At 46.6% G+C, this 19,362-nt stretch overlaps 1 protein-coding gene across 1 annotated transcript in view; it reads right to left on the bottom strand.

The window, feature by feature from the left end:
• Positions 1 to 17,115, bottom strand: part of MYO7B (myosin VIIB) — a 77,148-nt gene extending 60,033 nt beyond the window's left edge. Inside the window, exons 1-4 of the mRNA XM_018065839.1 lie at positions 17,083 to 17,115; positions 10,176 to 10,289; positions 8,963 to 9,115; positions 7,406 to 7,590 (exon numbers count right to left, since the gene is read on the bottom strand). Of these exons, the coding sequence (XP_017921328.1) occupies positions 7,406 to 7,590; positions 8,963 to 9,115; positions 10,176 to 10,289; positions 17,083 to 17,100 (470 nt within the window). The 5' untranslated portion in view covers positions 17,101 to 17,115. The remainder of the gene's footprint in view (positions 1 to 7,405; positions 7,591 to 8,962; positions 9,116 to 10,175; positions 10,290 to 17,082) is intronic.

Genomic DNA, 19,362 nt, shown 5'->3' with positions numbered 1-19,362 from the left:
CTATTATTATAATCTAAAATAATCTCTTAAGATTGGGATAACTTAAATTTCTACAGTTGTACTAAACTAAATAATAAAAGTTTATTGAATAGCTAGGTCATTTCCAAATAAAATAAGATTTTAAAACATTAATTACTAAACATTAACTTCCTCTTACAAAAAGTTTTTCTTACAGAAAAACTAAAGAGATTTTAAACTATTAATAAATATATAATATATGATATATTGATATATAACTATATATTTATATATAATAAATATATTATAATATGATATAATAAATGTATATTATAATATGATATAATAAATATATTCACCAATCTATAAAGTGCTAACATACAAGACACTTCATAGTTGCTAAGGAAAAGTAAGATATATGCTTTTAATAAAAAGATATAAGATATGGCAAGCTCAGATATACATTCCACATTTTCCCTGGGGGCCACTGCTCATTTAACAAACAATACAATTATTCAAATGACTTGAAAAAATGACGAGCCTATTTGGACAGAGCAATGGCCCCTCATGAAAGAGAAATTACAGGTGGAGAAGGCAATGGCACCCCATTCCAGTACTCTTGCCTGGAAAATCCCATGGACGGAGGAGCCTGGTGGGCTGCAGTCCATGGGGTCGCGAAGAGTCAGACACGACTGAGCGACTTCACTTTCACTTTCATTTAGTCTAAAGAAAGAATCTTAAAATCAGAAAAAGCTTTCTCCACAAATGCTTCCTGCTCTAAAACATTTTTTTTTTTGTCATTGCAATTGTGGAACATTGGAAGTAACATAAATGTGGGAAATTATGGTCCATCTCGTCAGAGAATATTGTGCAGCCCCTTAATCCAGGTCTGCACAGAGCAGAACATGAGCAATGCTTACTAGTTAAGTGAAGTGGCAAATGTAGGTACTGTTAAGTAAAATTTACCCAGGAGAGCTGCAGATGGTGACTGCAGCCATGGAATTAAAAGACGCTTGCTCCTTGGAAGGAAAGTTATGACCAGCCTAGACAGCATATTAAAAAGCAGAGACATTACTTTGGCAACAAAGGTCCGTCTTGTCAAGGCTATGATTTTTCCAGTGGTCACATATGGATGTGAGAGTTGGACTCTAAAGAAAGCTGAGTGCCGAAGAATTGATGCTTTTGAACTGTGGTGTTGGAGAAGACTCTTGAGAGTCCCTTGGACTACAAGGAGATCCAATCAGTCCATCCTAAAGGAGATCAGTCCTGGGTGTTCATTGGAAGGTCTGATGTTGAAGCTGAAATTCCAATACTTTGGCCACCTGATGCGAAGAGCTGACTCATTTGAAAAGACCCTGATTCTGGGAAAGATTGAGGGCAGAAGGAGAAGGGGATGACAGAGGATGAGATGGTTGGATGGCACCACCAACTCAATGGACATGGGTTTGGGTGGACTCCAGGAGTTGGTGATGGATAGGGAGGCCTGGCATGCTGCGGTTCATGGTGTCGCAAAGAGCCAGACACGACTGAGCAACTGAACTGAACTGAACTGATCCAAGAGAGTGGAGGAAGACTTTTCTTCCAGAAATGTCTAGCAATTTTTTTCTGAGAATATTTATTTTTCTGAAAATTTTGGAAATCTTCATGGTGAATATATATATTAATTTAATAATAGTGCAATATGAAAAACAGTTTTAAATATTACTTATGGTCATGGACTAGCCAAGATGGTGATGTATAAAGACCCAGAGCCCACCTCCTCCCATGGGCACATCAAAGTTACAGCTATTTACAGAGAAATTATTGATGACAAAAAATAATACGTAAAGAAAGAACCATAGCACAGGGAACTTTACTCAGTATTCTATGATAACCTATATGAGAAAAGAATCTGAAAAAGAATGGAGATATATATATATATATATATACATATATATATATATATATGAATTACTTTGCTGTATACCTGGAACTAACACAACACTGTAAGTCAGCTATACTCCAAGAAAGTTAAAAAACCAAAAACAACAACAACAAAAAACCAAACAAAAGATGTTTACTTCATTGTCTCAGGGCTAAATGTTAAACGGCGTTATGTTTAAAGGATAAAATATATTTAATTCACAGTCAAAATATATCAACTTAAACAAATAAAAACAACAGCCAAAAAGGGAGGAACCACAAGGAGACAGTCGGAGGAGGGGCAGAGATGCGGTATAGTCGAGACACATACCCCGGGTAGGTGGCGCACAGATGTGAGAAGTACAACCACACAGGTTCTCCCCAAGGAGTGGGGAAGCTTTGAGGGTCAACCAGAGGGCTGTGGGAAATGGAGAGTCCACTTGTAAATGGTGTGCATAAAATCTCACATGCTCCAGGACCCAGGGCAGAAGCAGTGATCTGAAAGGAGCCTGGGTCAGACCTGCCTGCTGATCCTAGTGAGTCTCCTGGAGACGGGAGGCAACCGCAGCTCGCCCTGGGACACAGACACTGGGGCAGCCTTTTTGTGGAGCCTGTTGCTCCTGGACCCTGGTGCTCACGAGTGCCAGGGTGGAATCCCCCCTCTAGCTTATTCAGCCTGGATTCAGCCCTGCCCACCAGCCTGTTGGTCCCAGTACTGGGACACCACATGCCAAGCAATGAGCAGGGCCAGGACACAGCTCCACCCATAGCAGGCCTGCTGCCTTAAGGGCCCCAGAGCGCACCGTTGGACAGGACCTGGCTCTGTCCACTAGAGGACCCAGAACACAGCCTCACCCACCAGTGAGCTGGCACTACCCTCAGAACCCCCTGGACTCCAGTCCCCACCTGCAATCAGGCCAACACCAACCTTGAAAACCCCTGGACCCTGCCTACCAGCAGGTTGACACCAGCGCTGAGACAGCTTGGAAGCCCAGCTCTGCCCACTGTGAGCCAGCATTTGCTCCAGGACACCCCAAGGCACAGCCCTGCTCGCCAACAGGCCAAAGCTGGATTTGGGACATGCCAGACCCTGCAGCTAGCCACGTCAGCGGCTGGCCCCGCCCATCAGCGGGCCAACACTGGGTCTGGGATTCCCAGGCCTGCCACCACCCATTCCAGAACCCTGCCCTGCTCACCACTAGCCCCAGGACCCCTCAGGGTCCTGCAGCCTGCAGCCTGTGATAAGGCCTCACCGGCTGTCAGTAGCCTTCATTTGAGGCAGGGCCTGGCAGCAAACTGGACCAGGGGCCAGTCACACCTACTAGACTACCTTCGGTAGTCAGCCCACCACAGTGGATGACCCAAGCCGCTCACACAAGGGGTACCGCCAGAGCGTAGAGCGCTGGCGATCAGAGGGGAGTATGCTGTCTCCTAAAAAGGGCTCTCATGTGAAGAGTTGACTCATTGGAAAAGACTCTGATGCTGGGAGGGATTGGAGGCAGGAGGAGAAGGGGACGACAGAGGATGAGATGGCTGGATGGCATCACTGACTCGATGGACGTGAGTCTGAGTGAACTCCGGGAGTTGGTGATGGACAGGGAGGCCTGGCGTGCTGCGATTCATGGGGTCGCAAAGAGTCGGACACGACTGACCGACTGAACCGAACTGAAAAAGGCCTCTTCTCCAAAGTCAGGAATTGTAACCAACCTAACAGATACATAGAAATAAAAGTATCAAATTAGGCAAAAGGAGGCAGCAGAGGAATGTGTTCCAAACAGAAGAACAAGGAAAAATTTCAGAGCAGCCAAGTAAAGTGGGTACAAATATCTGCCTGAGACCCAGCTCAAGGCAATAATTGTAAAGATGCTCAAAGAACTCAGAAAAATGCATGAAGACAGTAAGAAGTTGAACAGAGAGTTAGAGTATATAAAGAAGAACCAAACAGAGCTGAGGAATACAACAACCAAATTGAAAAATACAAGAGAAGGAAACAGCAGTAGATCAGATGATACATAGAAATGGGTCAGCAAGCTGAAACTGCAGTGGAATTCACTGATGCTCAACAGAAAAAAGAGAATGAAAAGAAATGAGGACAGGTTAACAGACTCCTGGAACAACATCAAGGATACTAACGTTCACTTTATAGGGGTCCCAGAAGGAGGAGAGGGAGAGAAAGGGGGCAGAGAACATATTCGAAGGCATAATAGCTAAAAATTTTCCCAGCCTGAGAAAGGAAACGGACATCCAAGTACAGAAGCACAGAGAGTCCCGATCAAGGTCAACCAGTGAGGACCCAAGCAAGACAAACTGCAAAGGGGCAAAAATTAAAGACAAAGGGAAAATATTAAAAGCAGCAAGAGAAAAACAGTAAGTGACATACAAGGGAACTCCTAATAGGCTCTCAGCTGACTTTTCAGCAGAAAGTCTGCAGGCCAGAGGGAGCTGCACAATATATTTAAAGTAGTGAAAGGGAAAACATGCAACACCAAATACTCTACCCAGCATTTATCACGCAAAGCACAACAGGATCAATGCACTTAGCGCTTCTGGGCGTCACATGTGAAAGCTGTTAGGAGAGCAAATCCTGAATTCTCATCACAGGGAAAAACACTTTCTTTTCCTGTTTCTTTAATTTTGTGTCTGTAAAAGATGATGGATGCTCACTAAACTTCTTGTGATAATCATTCCATGACGTATGCCAATTATTTATGCTATACACCTTAAACTTAACTTATAATTAACTGTGTGTCAAAACTTAACTTAGTGTTAACTGTATGTCAATTAGATCTCAATAAAACTGGAAGAAAAAAAGCATTAATATATGCCGTAAAATAGTAATCAGAAAAAATACCCAAAACACACACTGTGCTCACATAGAGTTTGGGAAGAAAACAAATAATTAAAAAAACAGCCAAAATATTACTACAAAATATAACAAGGAAAAAAGCATTCATAGAAAAAATAGGGCATTACATAATAATAGAAACCATTCCCAGAATATCAATATCACAAATTTGTATGCACCTAAAAACACAGCCTCCAAATACACAAAGCCAACTTTGTGGAAACTAAAAGGAGGTTTTAAAACATTTTTTATCAGAAATCTAAAGCATATAAAAAGCACTAATAAACTTAAACTAATAATAACTTATAGACTCTTGAACTAACAGAGAACATATAAATGTCTTGAAGCTCACGTAAAATAATCACACATTTGACCAAGTAATAGGGGTGTAAAAGAAGTCAGTGTATTTCAGAGTCGATAACATATAGAAAATATTAATCTTAATGTGATTAAATTAGAAATCGAATTAAAAGGTGGAAGTATTTTTATATTTAGAAATTACAGGCACTCTTCTAAAATATGATGAATTAAAGAGGAAACCAAAATAAAACTACATGCTTTAAACCTCAACACTAAAATAATTAATCAGTGTAAAGATAAAAATTGCTTAGAATGTTTAAATTGAAAACTATACTTATGTCTGGCACATAGCACACACTCAGGATTGCAGTAATTAACACTATTATTATTATAAAGGGAGAAATGTTGCTTTTATGAACTTTTTAAAATTATGCAGGCTTCCCTGGTGGCTCAGAGGTTAAAGCGTCTGCCTGCAATGCAGGAGACACGGGTTCGATCCCTGGGTCGGGAAGATCCCCTGGAGAAGGAAATGGCAACCCACTCCAGTATTCTTGCCTGGAGAATCCCATGGACGGAGGGTTTAAATTATAGAAAGCGTCAAACATTACAAATGAAGGCAGAATGCTGCCTTATGCTGCGAATAAAAGTATGGCCTAGATGCCAGTAAGGCCTGCTGCCTAGCTGGAAATGCAAACTTCAAGGCTCCCTTGCTCTGCTCAGCCAGAATCTGCATTTTCACAAGATCCCCAGGGGACGCCTGCACTTTACAGTCTCCTCAATGAACTCCTGGAGTCCCAGTCCCAGCTGCAACTCCTGACCAGTTTTGATTCCCATTCTGTACCGTTTTTCTCCCACACTGTGCAGGATGCTAGTTCCTCGAGCAGGAATCACACCTGCAGCCCCTGTATGGAAAGCACAAATTCTAAACCACAGGCCTGCCAGGACATCCCTCTTGTACTACACTGAAGCAAACTCCAGACAAACAAGCTTTCATCTGAAAATATTACATTTTTAAAAAGTTCTGACCCAAACGTTCCTCTTCACTGACACAGGTTAAGGTGTGTGTGGCATAAGGGGTGACCCTTCACACGACGCCCCTGCGTGGGAAGATGACTCTGAGGGCGGAGGACTCAGGGCCTCGCCCACGTCCCAGGTGCCCTGGGCTCTTCTGCAGGCACTGCTGTCCGGGGGGTGAGGCTTCCTGGCCAGGCCACCTCTCTGTCTTCTCTTCCAGAGCTCTGGGTTTGCTGTTCCTGCTTGACAGCTGTGTGTCACTAGGAAAGAATATCCACCTTTCTGGTGGGAGGTCTCCCCAGCAGTAAAACAGGAATAGGAGTATCTACTTGAGAGAGTTGCTGAGAACCTGAAACAGGGTAACCTGCCCTGGAGGACTCGTTCTAATCTCTGCTCCAACGGCCCCTCCTCAGAGAGGCCACCCCAATCTGCCCTTCCACCTAGGGCAGTGACCCCATCGCTCTCTTTCCTCTTTCCCTGCAGTGTTTTTCTTCAAAGTTCTTATTAGCTGCCCAAACAATTTGTCTATTTATTGCCTGTCTCCTGTTCTAGATTGTAAGCTCCACGAGGCAGGGATTTCAGTCCCTTTCCTTGGCTGCTGTCTAGCCGTCTTAGGACAGGGAAGGACACACGTGGAGCGCAGCAGAATCTCGAATGAATAAACGAATGAAGAGATGGCTTTCCTAGATGACTTTACTTGCCCCAAGCAAGGGGCCCTGGAGCCAAATTCCCTCTTCCCCTTCCTGTCCTGCTCAGCCTCTCTTCCATGAGTGCCGGGAGGGGCAGGAGGCAGAGAAGCCAGGCCAGGCAGTGAGTCTCTCTGAGTCAGGATCAGCCTCTGGACTGGAGAGGGACACATCCCTTCTGGGTCCAGCAGCCTGAGAGCCATCCTCTCTGAGATCTGCCTAAAGTTGTTCCATTTTTGTTTTTTATTTTTGGCAGCAGCATGTGAGATCTTAGTTCCCCAACCGGCAATTGGATCTGAGCCCCCTGCACTAGAAGCAGGAGGTCTTAACCACTGGGCCACCGGGTAAGTCCTCCTGAGGTTTTTGAGGGATCTCCCCTGTTTGATCCTTGCACCCCAAGTGCCTATCCTGGGTCCCATTTCTAAACCAACCCATCCCCGCTCTTCCTTCCTTGTTTCAGGAAACATTCACAGAAGGCTGGGGCTGTTTAGGCCCTGATGACAGGAGAAGCGTAGGTTCTGAAGGAAGGACATCTTGGAGGGCCTTTCAGGGTGGAGGGGCCGCAGGCACCAGACGCAGGGGGAGCACATTGATTGGGGACCCCTAAGTTGCATGCTGGTCTGGAGAGGTTTTGGGAAGGGAGATGCTCCCTCCTTTATGAGATGCTCAGAAATGGTGGGTGGCCCACCCAGAACCTCACCTGATGATGCAACACTGGTCCCTCTTGCTCTTCTTCATGTTGAAGTAGCAGCTGTTGGCAATGGCAAAGACGTGCGGCGGCAGCTCGCCCACATGGCGCTTGTAGTACAGCTGTACCTGCTCCGCGGTGTAGAGGGGCAGCACCTGGAACGGGTTCACCGCCACCAGGATGGAGCCTGTGTATGTCTGGGGAAGGGAGGAGGTGGTCAGTGGCCCCTAATCTGAGGATCGGTGCTGACTTGGGATGTGACTCTGCAAGGGCACCAGGCATGACTGACTCTGGCAGGGAGGCAGGGACTGATTCTGGGCTGAGAGATGCGACTCTTGGCGGCTCAGATCCTTCCCCTGGAAAGGATGCTCACCAAGAACAAGAGCCCCTGGGTGAGGGTGCCTTCACAGGAACGTTAAATGAGGCGGTTTATGATTGGCACTAACATCAACATTGTGGTTACTGTTTAGCGCTCTGTCTGGTATTTAGAAGCGGCTCGATGAAACTAGGCTGAATGCATGAAGCAAGTCTTCACCGCCTCCCACGGGGGCCTCAGTGAGGCTGGGCCATCATCGCAGCCCTCAGAGTCCTCCTGGACCTTCGTTCAGGGCCACTTGCTCATGTGGAGCCTCCACTGGGCCTGCCAGCCCCTCTGGGTTGGGATGGGGACAGTCATCTCAATGGTCGTGTACACTGACTTCGTTTTCATTTTAGGGAAGGAGAGGACTCAGGACCATGACAACCAGATAAAAGAATGCAAGCATAAGCTCTTCGGTAAAGGATAAGCTGCAATTCAACTTAATTTATTGCTGTTATTAGTCCCAGGAGCTGAGGCACACTCAGCCAGTGTGAACTCTGAGTGCCTGGTCCCTGCCCTCCAAAGCCTCTCTCCTCTCCCACCCTGCCCTCTATTCAGAGGCCCCTGCTCTGAGCATCCCAGGATCAAGGCTGGTCAGAGGTCAGTGAGCCGCCTCTCCCTGTGAGAGGCCCAGGCAGGTGGTGACACCCCTGGGTCACACCCACTCACGGCCAGGCTGGTGTCAGTTTTGGAATACCACCTCACCTGGTAAGTCTGCGTTGGAGCAGGGATGCGAGCTTCCCATCCATCACAAGGCCTTGGGGGAAGCACCTGCATCTACCTACACGGCCCTTGTGGCCATCACTTCATAGAAGGGCAGGGCTCTTCTGCTTGGTGACCCTGTCTCTGCCACATAACCGGAAAGAAACCAGGCAGAAAACTACTCTCCCACAGCCTCTGATCCCCTCGGCCATCAGAGCAGGCCTGCTTCTCAGCCACGGATGCGGGGGAGAGGCAGCACTTGATCTGTATACTGTATCCTGGGCAGTGTGCTGGCACATGCAGGTCAGCTATCTGCAGACTTGAAGCCTTTATGCCCCTGCTTATTTCGGACTGGGGAGCAGGGATGGACGAGCATCCTCACACTGCGAGGGTGTGGGGCTCAGGGACTAAGCCAGGCGTGCCTGGGGCACGGTTTGCTTCCCCAGCCGGCTCAGCACGTGTGGCCCAAGCATGCCGTGGGGGGGCACGCATGGCCAAGGGAGACTCACGTAGATCTTGTGCTGCTGGTAGCGGATCAGGAGGTTGTGCACCATGCCTGCCTCATTCAGGTCCCCCAGGCGGATCATGTCATCCACACCCTGAGCTGAATTGGGGTGCATGGAGCTGAGGGTGCCAAGGTCCTCCGCTTGGATCCAGTGTTCCTGAAACAAGGGCACAGGCTCTCCTGACAGGTGACCTCTGCCAGGGCCAAACTCTCCTCCATGTCCTCATTGGACTGGCTGACCTGGTGGCCCGCACCTGGGAGGGTTGGTCTATGGTGAAGGTCAAAGGATCGAGTCAAGCCGAGGCTGGAGTCAGCACATGTCTAGGGCCAGGGGTCAGTGCGTACTGGGGCTAAGGGTGAAGTTCAGACCAGGGTTAGAGGCGTGTGGAGCCAGGAGTTAGATATGGCTACAACTGGGATCGGGGTAGCTTGCAGCTGGGGTCTCACAGATGGCTGGGATGAAAGTGTGCAAGTGTTTTTTTTAAATAAATGATGTTATGTCATTTTGCAAATAGGAGACATTATTGTTAATATGTGACTGGCTTCCATACTATGGGGTTCACAGGCCACACTCTAGAATTTTCTCCTTGGAGGCCAAGTCTCTACATGCTTCACTTTGCAGACACTCAGCAAAGAGGGCTGCCCAGGGAGGACCTCAGTGACCAGTTGGAGGCCCCAGTCTGCAAGTCCTTCCCCTCTGCCCCTCCCCTGCTCCTCCCCAGCCTGCCAGGTGACTGGGCTGGTTCCCCAACGGGTCCCCCTGAGCTTCCTACTCTCTCATCTGGGCTGCTTTGCTCATGTGAGATGGGTCTCCTCCTCCTCCTCATGTGCTGGGGGGCCCCCCTCCAGGCATCTTTCTCATGCACCTTTCTCTCCCTTGCTTATCCTGTCCTTCCTGTTCACCCTGCATTACTTTGAAAACAAGCTTCTGGCCCTTCCCCCTCTCTGCCCCAGCCCTTTTCCCACTTCAATCTTTCCTGCTCCCCTAATTGTCCTAATTTTCCATCTTCCAGCCTGTTCCCTGCTTCTTCCCTATAGAAGCAGTCACAACGCCCGCCATGACAGGACTCCCCTGTGGTCTATCCTGCCACGTGGTTCCCAGACTTGGGCTCTATAATCCCTGGTGTTGGGAGCAGCACCAGAGAAGGGAGGGGGCTCAGGGTTCTGGACGGCAGCTGAGAAGGCTGAGCCTCTGAGGAGTGTGTGGCCATACTCACCTTGCCCTCATCATCTTCAACCAAAATTTTGCCAGGCTTGGTTTCTTTGATGATGCCCCCGATGGCCACCCTGGTCTTGTCGGCAGGGGTGGGGTTCAGCCACACGTGGTCACCCTGGAGGGCAGAGAGGTCAGATCCACGTTCCACCTTCCCCTTCCTGCTCAAGACTCACCTCCCTGGGGGCTGTCCCTTCCAACCAAGAGATGCCAAGGGATCGCTTGTCCTCCCTGTCCTCCCTGCTTCCTCTTCTCCTCCTCCTGTTTTTTCTTCTTCCCTCTCTCCTACCCATCCCTCCCCAGTCCTTTCTTGTTCTTGTCAAGATGTTAATGGGTAATGGCAGGGGAACCTCCGCTGGCCTGGTTTTTGCAGGGAAGTGTCCCCTGTGAGGTGCAAAAAGAGAGTCTCTGCCCTTTGACTAGCCCTATAGTACCCAAACCCAGTGTCTAGGGGAAAGCAAAGACTGAAATCTCCCTAGGTTTCTTCCTGGCCTGCAACACAGCATTAATCCACATGAACCTCTTTCTGATCCAAGAAAGCTCACCCTACTGAAAGAGAAGTAATCCCACAGGAAAAAGCACAGGTCTACACACAAAGATACTGAAATGTAAAAGGAGGAAAGGAGCAGGTGAGTAACACTCACCAGGGGAAAACAAAATGCCACAGAACAGTGGAAGGTTGTAACCAAGTATTTCACCACGATTTCCAAAAATTTACTGAGCTCAGATATTAGACACTGAGATGGCTGAAGAGGATGAGACATGAATTGGCAGAGCTCAAAAGAGAGATGGAGGAAAACAAGTAAGCGTGGGCCAGAAGTGAAAGCAAACTGGAAACAACAACAAGGAAATAAGCACTGCTAAAATCAGGGTGAGGATCAAAGGTGACAGGAGAAGAAAAGTGAGCAAAGTGACAAAGAAATGCAAACAATTAGGATGAGGCAGAAGAGCATAGATATGGAAGGCAGGTGAGAATACAAATAACTGAAGTGCACAAGGAAGGAAAACAGCAGGGGGCGGGGGGGGCGTTGCGGACAGAAAAACCACTTAAAGATATAATTCAAGACAACTTTCCAGAAATTAATGAAGGTTTGGATTATGGGTTGAAGATACACCATCCTTTCTTTGAAATGATGACAAAGAAAAATCAACTCGAGGATAGATACTGATCCTAGAGTTAATTTTTTGAGGGGTAGGCAGATAAAAAGACAAGTACCCTTATAAGGAGATAATTCAGGACAAATTCAAATCATATATGAGGGCTGAACAACTCCTACAAAGACCTCAGGAAAAGAGCAATACAGCTATCAGAATGGCCATTATGAAAAGAACAGGAAGTAACAAATGCTGGTGAGGATGCAGAGAAAGTGGAGCCCTTGTATACTGTTGGTGGAAATGTAAACTTGTGACACCACCGGGGAAAACAGCACGAGGTTACTCAATACACTAAAAATAGGATTATGATCCAGCAATTCCACTTCTGGGTAAATTTCCACAGAAATTCAAAGCAGGATCTTAAAGACATATTTGCATGTCTATGTTAATTGCAGCATTATTCATAATAGCCAAGAGGTAAAAGCAACCCAAATGTCCATTGGCAGATGAACAAATGAAAATGTAAGATACACAGTCATCCTTCAGAATCCTCAGGGGATTGATTGCGGAAGCCCCTGCAGATACCAAATCCATAGATACTCAAATACCTTATATGAAATTATATAGCACAGCAAGTACTACACACTATGGGATATTAGTTCAGTCCAGTCACTCAGTCGTGTCCAGCTCTTGGCGACCCCATGAACCGCAGCATGCCAGGCCTCCCTGTCCATCACCAACTCCCGGAGTCTACCCAAACCCATGTCCATTGAGTCGGTGATGCCATCCAACCATCTCATCCTCTGTCATCCCCTTCTCCTCCTGCCCTCAATCTTTCCCAACATCAGGGTCTTTCCAAATGAGTCAGCTCTTTGTTTTGAGATTCCATGCAGCCTTAAAAAAGGAGGAAATTCTGTCATATGCTACAATGTGGATGGACCTCAAAGACATTATACCAAGCAAGAGAAGCCAGTCACAGAAGGACAAATCTGTATGATTCCATTCAGAGAAAGTGTCTAAAGCAGTTAAAATCTCAGAAACAGAGAGTGGAAAGGCAGTGGCAGGGGCTAGAGGAAAACAGATGGAAAGTCATGTTTAGTTAGTGAAGAGTTTCAAGTGCACAAGATGAAAAGGTTCTCACATCTGTCACACAGCACTGTGAATATATATAACAATATTGAACTGTATACTTAAAAATGGTTCAGATGGAAAATTGAATGTGATGTTTTTTACCACAATTACAAAATTAGAAAAAAGAATCCAATAATTTTTTTACCCAGCCCAATTGTCATTTCTGTATAAAGATAATAAACATTTTTAAGATGAATATTTTCTCATAAGTCTTTTAGACAAATTAATTAGGGGACAAATTTCAGTCAACAGTATGAAGAATGAATATAAGTCCAAGCATGAATATAAACCCACACCAACATACACAATCATGAAGTTCCAAAATATTTGGGATAGGGAAAAGATCACAAAAACTTTCAGAGAAAAATTAAGTTTCATACAAAGGCTCAAGAATTAGAAGGGTTTCCAGCTTCTCCATAGCAATGCTGGAAATCAGAAGGAGTACATGTTTTCACAATTTTCAGGGAAAATTATATCTCACATGGAATCCTAAGTCCAGCTGATATTCAAATGTGAATCAACATAGCTTTAGACGTGCAAGTTATTAAAAATGTTTACTTCATGTGCACCCTATCTCAGGAAGCTACTACAGGTTGTGCTTGATCAAAACAAGGGAGTAAACCAAGAAACAGAAAAACCTTGGGTCCAAGAAAAGGGATTCAGGTAAAGGAGAGGTGAAAGAAATGTCCAGGGTGGTTGTGAAGGAGACCCCATGATCCTGAGATGTGTGCCTCAGAAGTAGAAGATGTGAGTTTAGATATGGCATTGGAAGCTCTGGGAGAAACCTTCTCCTGAGGACGACATTGACTGAACTCCCAGATGAATCATTTTACAAGGATATTGACATACCTGGGAGAAAGCTGGGTGGAGGTAGGGTGAGGTGGTGGTTGTGTTGTGATAAGTACAGAGAAAACAAAGCAGATAAGGAACAAGATAATTACAGTCTAGCACTTAGAGTACACTTCAGGGTTCAACTGAGAGGAACATTTTCTTTCTTTCTTTTTTTTTTTTTTAATAAAAAACGTTTTCTTTTATATTGGAGCACTGCAGATGGTGATTGCAGCCATGAAATTAAAAGACGCTTACTCCTTGGAAGAAAAGTTATGACCAACCTAGATAGCATATTCAAAAGCAGAGACATTACTTTGCCAACTAAGGTCCATCTAGTCAAGGCTATGGTTTTTCCTGTGGTCATGTATGAATGTGAGAGTTGGACTGTGAAGAAGGCTGAGCGCTGAAGAATTGATGCTTTTGAGCTGTGGTGTTGGAGAAGACTCTTGAGAGTCCCTTGGACTGCAAGGAGATCCAACCAGTCCATTCTGAAGGAGATCAGCCCTGGGATTTCTTTGGAAGGACTGATGCTAAAGCTGAAACTCCAGTACTTTGGCCACCTCATGCGAAGAGTTGACTCATTGGAAAAGACTTTGATGGTGGGAGGGGTTGGGGCAGGAGGAGAAGGGGACGACAGAGGATGAGATGGCTGGATGGCATCACTGACTCGATGGACATGAGTCTGAGTGAACTCCGGGAGATGGTGATGGACAGGGAGGCCTGGCATGCTGCGATTCATGGGGTCACAAAGAGTCGGACACGACTGAGTGACTGAACTGAACTAAACTGAATAGTTGATAAACAATGTTGTATTAGTCTCAGGTGTATCACAAAGTGATTCAGTTATACCTATACATGTATTTATTCTTTTTCAAATTCTTTCCCCATTTAGATTGTTACATAATATCGAGCAGAATTTCCTGTACTATACACCAGGTCCTTGCTGGTTATCCGCTTTAAATATACCAGAGTGTACATGCCAATCCCACACTCCCTAATTATCCCTCTTCCACCCTTCCCCAGAGAATCATAAGTTGGGTTTGAGAGGAGCATTTCCTTAGATAAAATAAGTAAACCCTGTAATCTGGGATTTAACAATTTGGGGAGAAAGGAGAGACACTGTGAGTGCTGTGGGCAAGGATAGGAGTGAGGAGCTAAGGCCTTTCTCACCCAGTGGGAAATCAGTAATAGATGCCTGGAATAAAAAACTCAAGTGGCCCTGTACACACGGAGAGAAGTATCAGAGAATTAACTAGAAGGTCAGTGGTGGTCACCTCTCTGGGAGAGGAAGTGGGAGACTGATTCTTTAAACTGTGTGTCTATATCAACTGTATAAAACCGAAATCTAAATGAAAAAGAACAGCAAAAACAGTTGCTACAGGATATAGAAGACCAGCCTGAACAACATACTGGTTTCAGTGAACTAACTGAATCACAGCAGGAACCTCAGAGACCTAAAGAAGGTTTCTTACAAGGATGAAATTCCAGTGTGAAAACTGCGCTGCGCTGCTGCAAGAGCTGCTGAAATCACCAAAGTGAGAAAACTATCAAAGACAGATGATGGGCATCTCACACAAGCTCGATACTAACCAGAGGTGAAAAAGAGAGAGACCAATTCCAATTTTAAGAGGCCAGCCCAACATGAGCCAGAAGAGTAAATAAAAGAGCTGTAATGGGACTTTCATTCCCTCCATTTGGCCAAAGTTCTCCGAGGAAATAAATGAGAAGCCAAGCAGCAGCAAGTAGAGCTTCTTTATGAACTCAGATGACTGCAGAAGCAGCCGAATCAGGGAAAGAATGAGCAAGAAGAGGCAAAGAAAAAGCCATCAGCTGCAAAAAAAAAAAAAAAAAGAGTAAAGTCGACATGGAGATTCAAGAAATAAAGGATGGGGACTTCCCCGGTGGCACAGTGATAAGAATCTGCCTGCCACTGCAGCAGGGTTCAACCTTGGCCCAGGGAGGTTCCACGTGCCTCAGGGCAACGAAGCCCCTGCACCACAACTACTGAGCCCACACCCCAGAGTCTGCATGCTGCAACCACGGAAGCCCCTGCCTAGAGAAGCCGCCACAGTGAAAGCTCAAGCCCCACAGTGAAGAATAGCCTCTGCTCACCACAACTGGAGGGAAAAAAAAGCCTGCACAAAGCCACGGAGACCCAGCGCAGCCGAAATAAGCAATAAACAAATAAATGATTAAAAAAGAAGAGGAAATAGAGCCTGAGGGACTTCCCTGGTGGTCCAGTAGTTAAGACTCCACGCTCCCAAAGCAGGGGGCCAGGTTCCACCTCTGATCAGGGAACTAGATCCCACACACTGCAACTAAGAGTTTGCGTGACACACGTAAAGATCCCACATGACGCAACGAAGATCTCGTGTGCCTCAGCTAAGACCCAGTGCAGCCAAATAAATAAATAACATCTTTAAAAAAGAAATAGAGAATGAGTCACAGAAAGTAGAGGGATCTAGCTCTTCACTGCTCTTTGTGATAAGAAATACCTGACAACTGACTTCTGCCCATGATGCAGAAGAGCTCCTGCCCTAGCCTGAGACAGAAATCACTGCGAGGAATCTCACAGATGCAAAGAATCCACTTCCGAGAGACCTGATCCTCAGTCTTCCGAGTTGGGCTGGCTATTCCAGCCATTGGCTGAAATGCACACTGTGGCTTGTCCCATGTGCCCACCCACCAGTCTTTCCTTCCCACAGGAGAAAAGATGGGCCTAGAAGTAGCTCTGGGCTGCCTTTACTTAGATAAATGGAGGAGTTAGCAAGCGAAAAATTCTGTTGTCAAGATATTTTTTTCCAGGTTCTTTTATTTTTCATTTTATTCTTAAAAAATTTTACTGAAATACATTTGATTTACAATGGTGTATTAATTTCAGGTGTATAGCAAAGTGATTCAGTTATATATATATATATATTTTTTTTTTTTTTCATGTACAGATGTGAGAACTGGACCATAAAGAAGGTAGAGTGCCAAAGAACTGATGCTTTCAAACTTTGGTGCTGGAGAAGACTCTTGAGAGTCCCTTGGACTGCAAGGAGATCAAACTAGTTGCTCTTAAAGGGAATCAACCCTAAATACTCATTGGAAGGACAGATGCTGAAGCTGAAGCTTTAATACTTTGGCCACCTGATGCAAACAGCTGACTCGCTGGAAAAGACCTTGATGCTGGGAAAGACTGAAGGCAGAAGAAGAGGATGACAGAAGATGAGATGGTTGGATGGCATCACTGATTCAATGAACATAACTTGGGCAAACTCTAGAAGATGGTGAGGGGCAGGGAAGCCTTGCATGCTGCAGTCCATGGGGTCACAAAGAGTCGGACCAACTTGGTGACTGAACAATTCTTTTTTTACTTTCTCTTCCATGATAGGTTATTACAAGATATTTAGTATCTTTTCTTACTGTGCTATATTGTATGTGTTTTGTCAAGACATTTTAAGCCCTGAGTATAAGTGAAGGATTACTCTGTGCACGTGGCCATCCTGCCAAGGCCAAGTTTAGCCAAACTCATTTTCTTTAGGTAATACAATCTGGTGGTTCAGCTGGTAAAGCATCTGCCTGTAATGTGGGAGACCTGGGTTCAATCCCTGGGTTGGGAAGATCCCCTGGAGAAGGAAACAGCTACCCACTCCAGTATTCTGGCCTGGAGACTTCCACTGACTGTGTAGTCCTTGGGGTCGCAAAGAGTCAGACACGGCTGAGTGACTTTGACTTTTCCCTCAAATTCCCTGTGTCTGGTATTTTCCTTCCAAGGTCACACTGCCTTACTTCTCTCCTTGGGAGTGGTTTGAGTCAGCATTTGGCGACTCCCACGAACAACCCCTTGATGGAAGAGATGCAATTCTTACCAGTCTCAGCCCTGACATCCTGAGGCAGCTGCTCCTGACAGCCTGTATGCAGAGAAAAAGCAGAATGTCAGTCTTCATAATGGAGAAGGCAATGGCAACCCACTCCAGTGCTCTTGCCTGGAAAATCCCATGGGCAGAGAAGCTTGGTAGGCTGCAGTCCATGGGGTCCCTAAGAGCTGGACACGACTGAGTGACTTCACTTTCACTTTTCAGTTTCATGCATTGGAAAAGGAAATGGCAACCCACTCCAGTGTTCTTGCCTGGAGAATCTCAGGGATGGGGGAGCCAGGTGGGCCCCCGTCTATGGGGTCGCACAGAGTCGGACCGACTGAAGCAGCTTAGCAGCAGCAGCAGCATTCATGACCATGAGTTGGCACCCTGGAGGTAGGGGCCACAGTGCTTATCAGTGTAGCCCTGAGTGCCTGGCACGGGGCCAAGAAAGGACTCTTGAAAGAGTGGATGGATGTGTCATAGTCCCATGGCAAGTGTTAGGGGAGACTCTCTCAGTTTCTTCAGCCCTATCTCATCTTTGAAGTGAAGTGAAAGTCACTCAGTCATGTCCGACTCTTTGCGACCCCATGGACTATACAGTCCATGGAATTCTCCAGGCCAGAATACTGCAGCGGGTAGCCTTTCCCTTTTCCAGGGGATCGTCCCAATCCAGGGATCGAACCTAGGTCTCCCGCATTGCGGGTGGATTCTTTACCAGCTGAGCCGCAAGGGAAGCCCTATCTATCTCATCTTTACTGAACGTCTATTTTGCACTCGGTACTCGGCTCAACATAGGGAGGGGGGTGGTTCTGAACATGCTCAAAACAGCATCTCTGCCACCCAGAAACTCAGACTGTGTCTGGTCAGACATCTGTGAACATCAGTCATTACCATACACCACACGGAGTGCTGAGGGAACCAGCCAGCAGAACTTGAGATGCAACATACTTGATCTAAACCTCAGGCACCCACAAAACACTGAACCCCCATTTCATTCATGGGACTCAACAAAGGAAAGGTGACCCATTATCAGTAACAGAGCTGGAAATTCAGTCTGGACCTGCCTTCTTTCAAACCTGTCTCAGCGCCTGGCTGCTTCTGGTACCCGGGGAGCATCAGGCAGGCCTGAGTAACTGCCCCCTAGTTGGGGAGGGAAGGCGGGGCCCTGATCACAGGAGGAGCCCGGCCCACCACCAGCCCCGCCCTCTCTGTATTGAGCATCCTGACACAGAGGCTGGCTTTTTTGTTCGTCTCATACTCCCAGCTTGTAACGTAGACCTGCCCCTGGGAGGAACTTAGGAAATATCTGTTCAGCGAAACAGAGAAGGAAGCCCTTGGAGAGGGTGTCTTTTGACGTTGGCTTTGTCAGATGAGCAAGAATTCACAGTGGAAAGAAAGGGGCATTCTCTAGGGATGCTGTAACTTTAGTGAAGGCAGAGGGAAAAGCGCAGAGGGTGCGAGGTCAGCATGTTTGGGTTGAGCAGACTGTGGGGAGGTGAGAGAAGTGTCTCGTAGGCAGCGGGCAAATGTGACAGAGAGTCTTTGCCTCTTTGTTCTGCTGAACAAAGAATTTTCTCATTCCATTTTTAACTTAGTGCATGGGCATTAATATGTTTATGGCAATTTATACCTCCCAGCATTTGTTGGAGCACCTAAAAAGTAAAAGGCAATACTCAGACTGAGATTCCTTGAAAGAGGCTACAGCTCTTTCAAAGAGAGGCTGGTCCGTCTTACCACCTCACATACCCCAATGAGGTGGCAGGTGGGGAAGAGGCAAGGGGCATTTTCTACCTCTGACTCCCCACTGTGGCCCAGGCTCCTCACTCCTCTCTCCAGCCAGGCATTTGAGGCCTACCTGTGTTCTTCATCACCCTCACCCATGGCACTGGCCTCCGTGGACATCATCCCTCTCCAGCCTCCAGGATCTGCCCCACAGGCGTTCCCCACCAGTCCCGCCATCCCTGGGGGTTGAACCTGCCATGTGTCCCTCTCAGACTCCACAGCCTCCACTCTCCACAACTTCCCCTGGTCTTCCCATGTCCCAGAACTTCTCCAAAAGCCATGTCCTCCGAGGAGTTCCCTGGCAGTCTACTGGTTAGGACCCCATGCTTGCACGCAGAGGCCACATCCTCCAACTGCCACTCACCCGTCACACCTCAGACCAGCGCCGGGCCCTCTGCCCATGGCAACTGGTCCCTCATTTCATCACAACTCCTCAGCTTCTGCTTTTCTCCCCAGTCTATCAACTATCCTAGCTTCATCTCTATCTCAACAAGCCTGGAAACTGAA

The sequence above is a fragment of the Capra hircus genome, chromosome 2 (genome assembly GCF_001704415.2).
Source record: "Capra hircus breed San Clemente chromosome 2, ASM170441v1, whole genome shotgun sequence".
Taxonomy (NCBI): domain Eukaryota; kingdom Metazoa; phylum Chordata; class Mammalia; order Artiodactyla; family Bovidae; genus Capra; species Capra hircus.
This window is presented reverse-complemented; position numbering and strand designations above follow the sequence as displayed.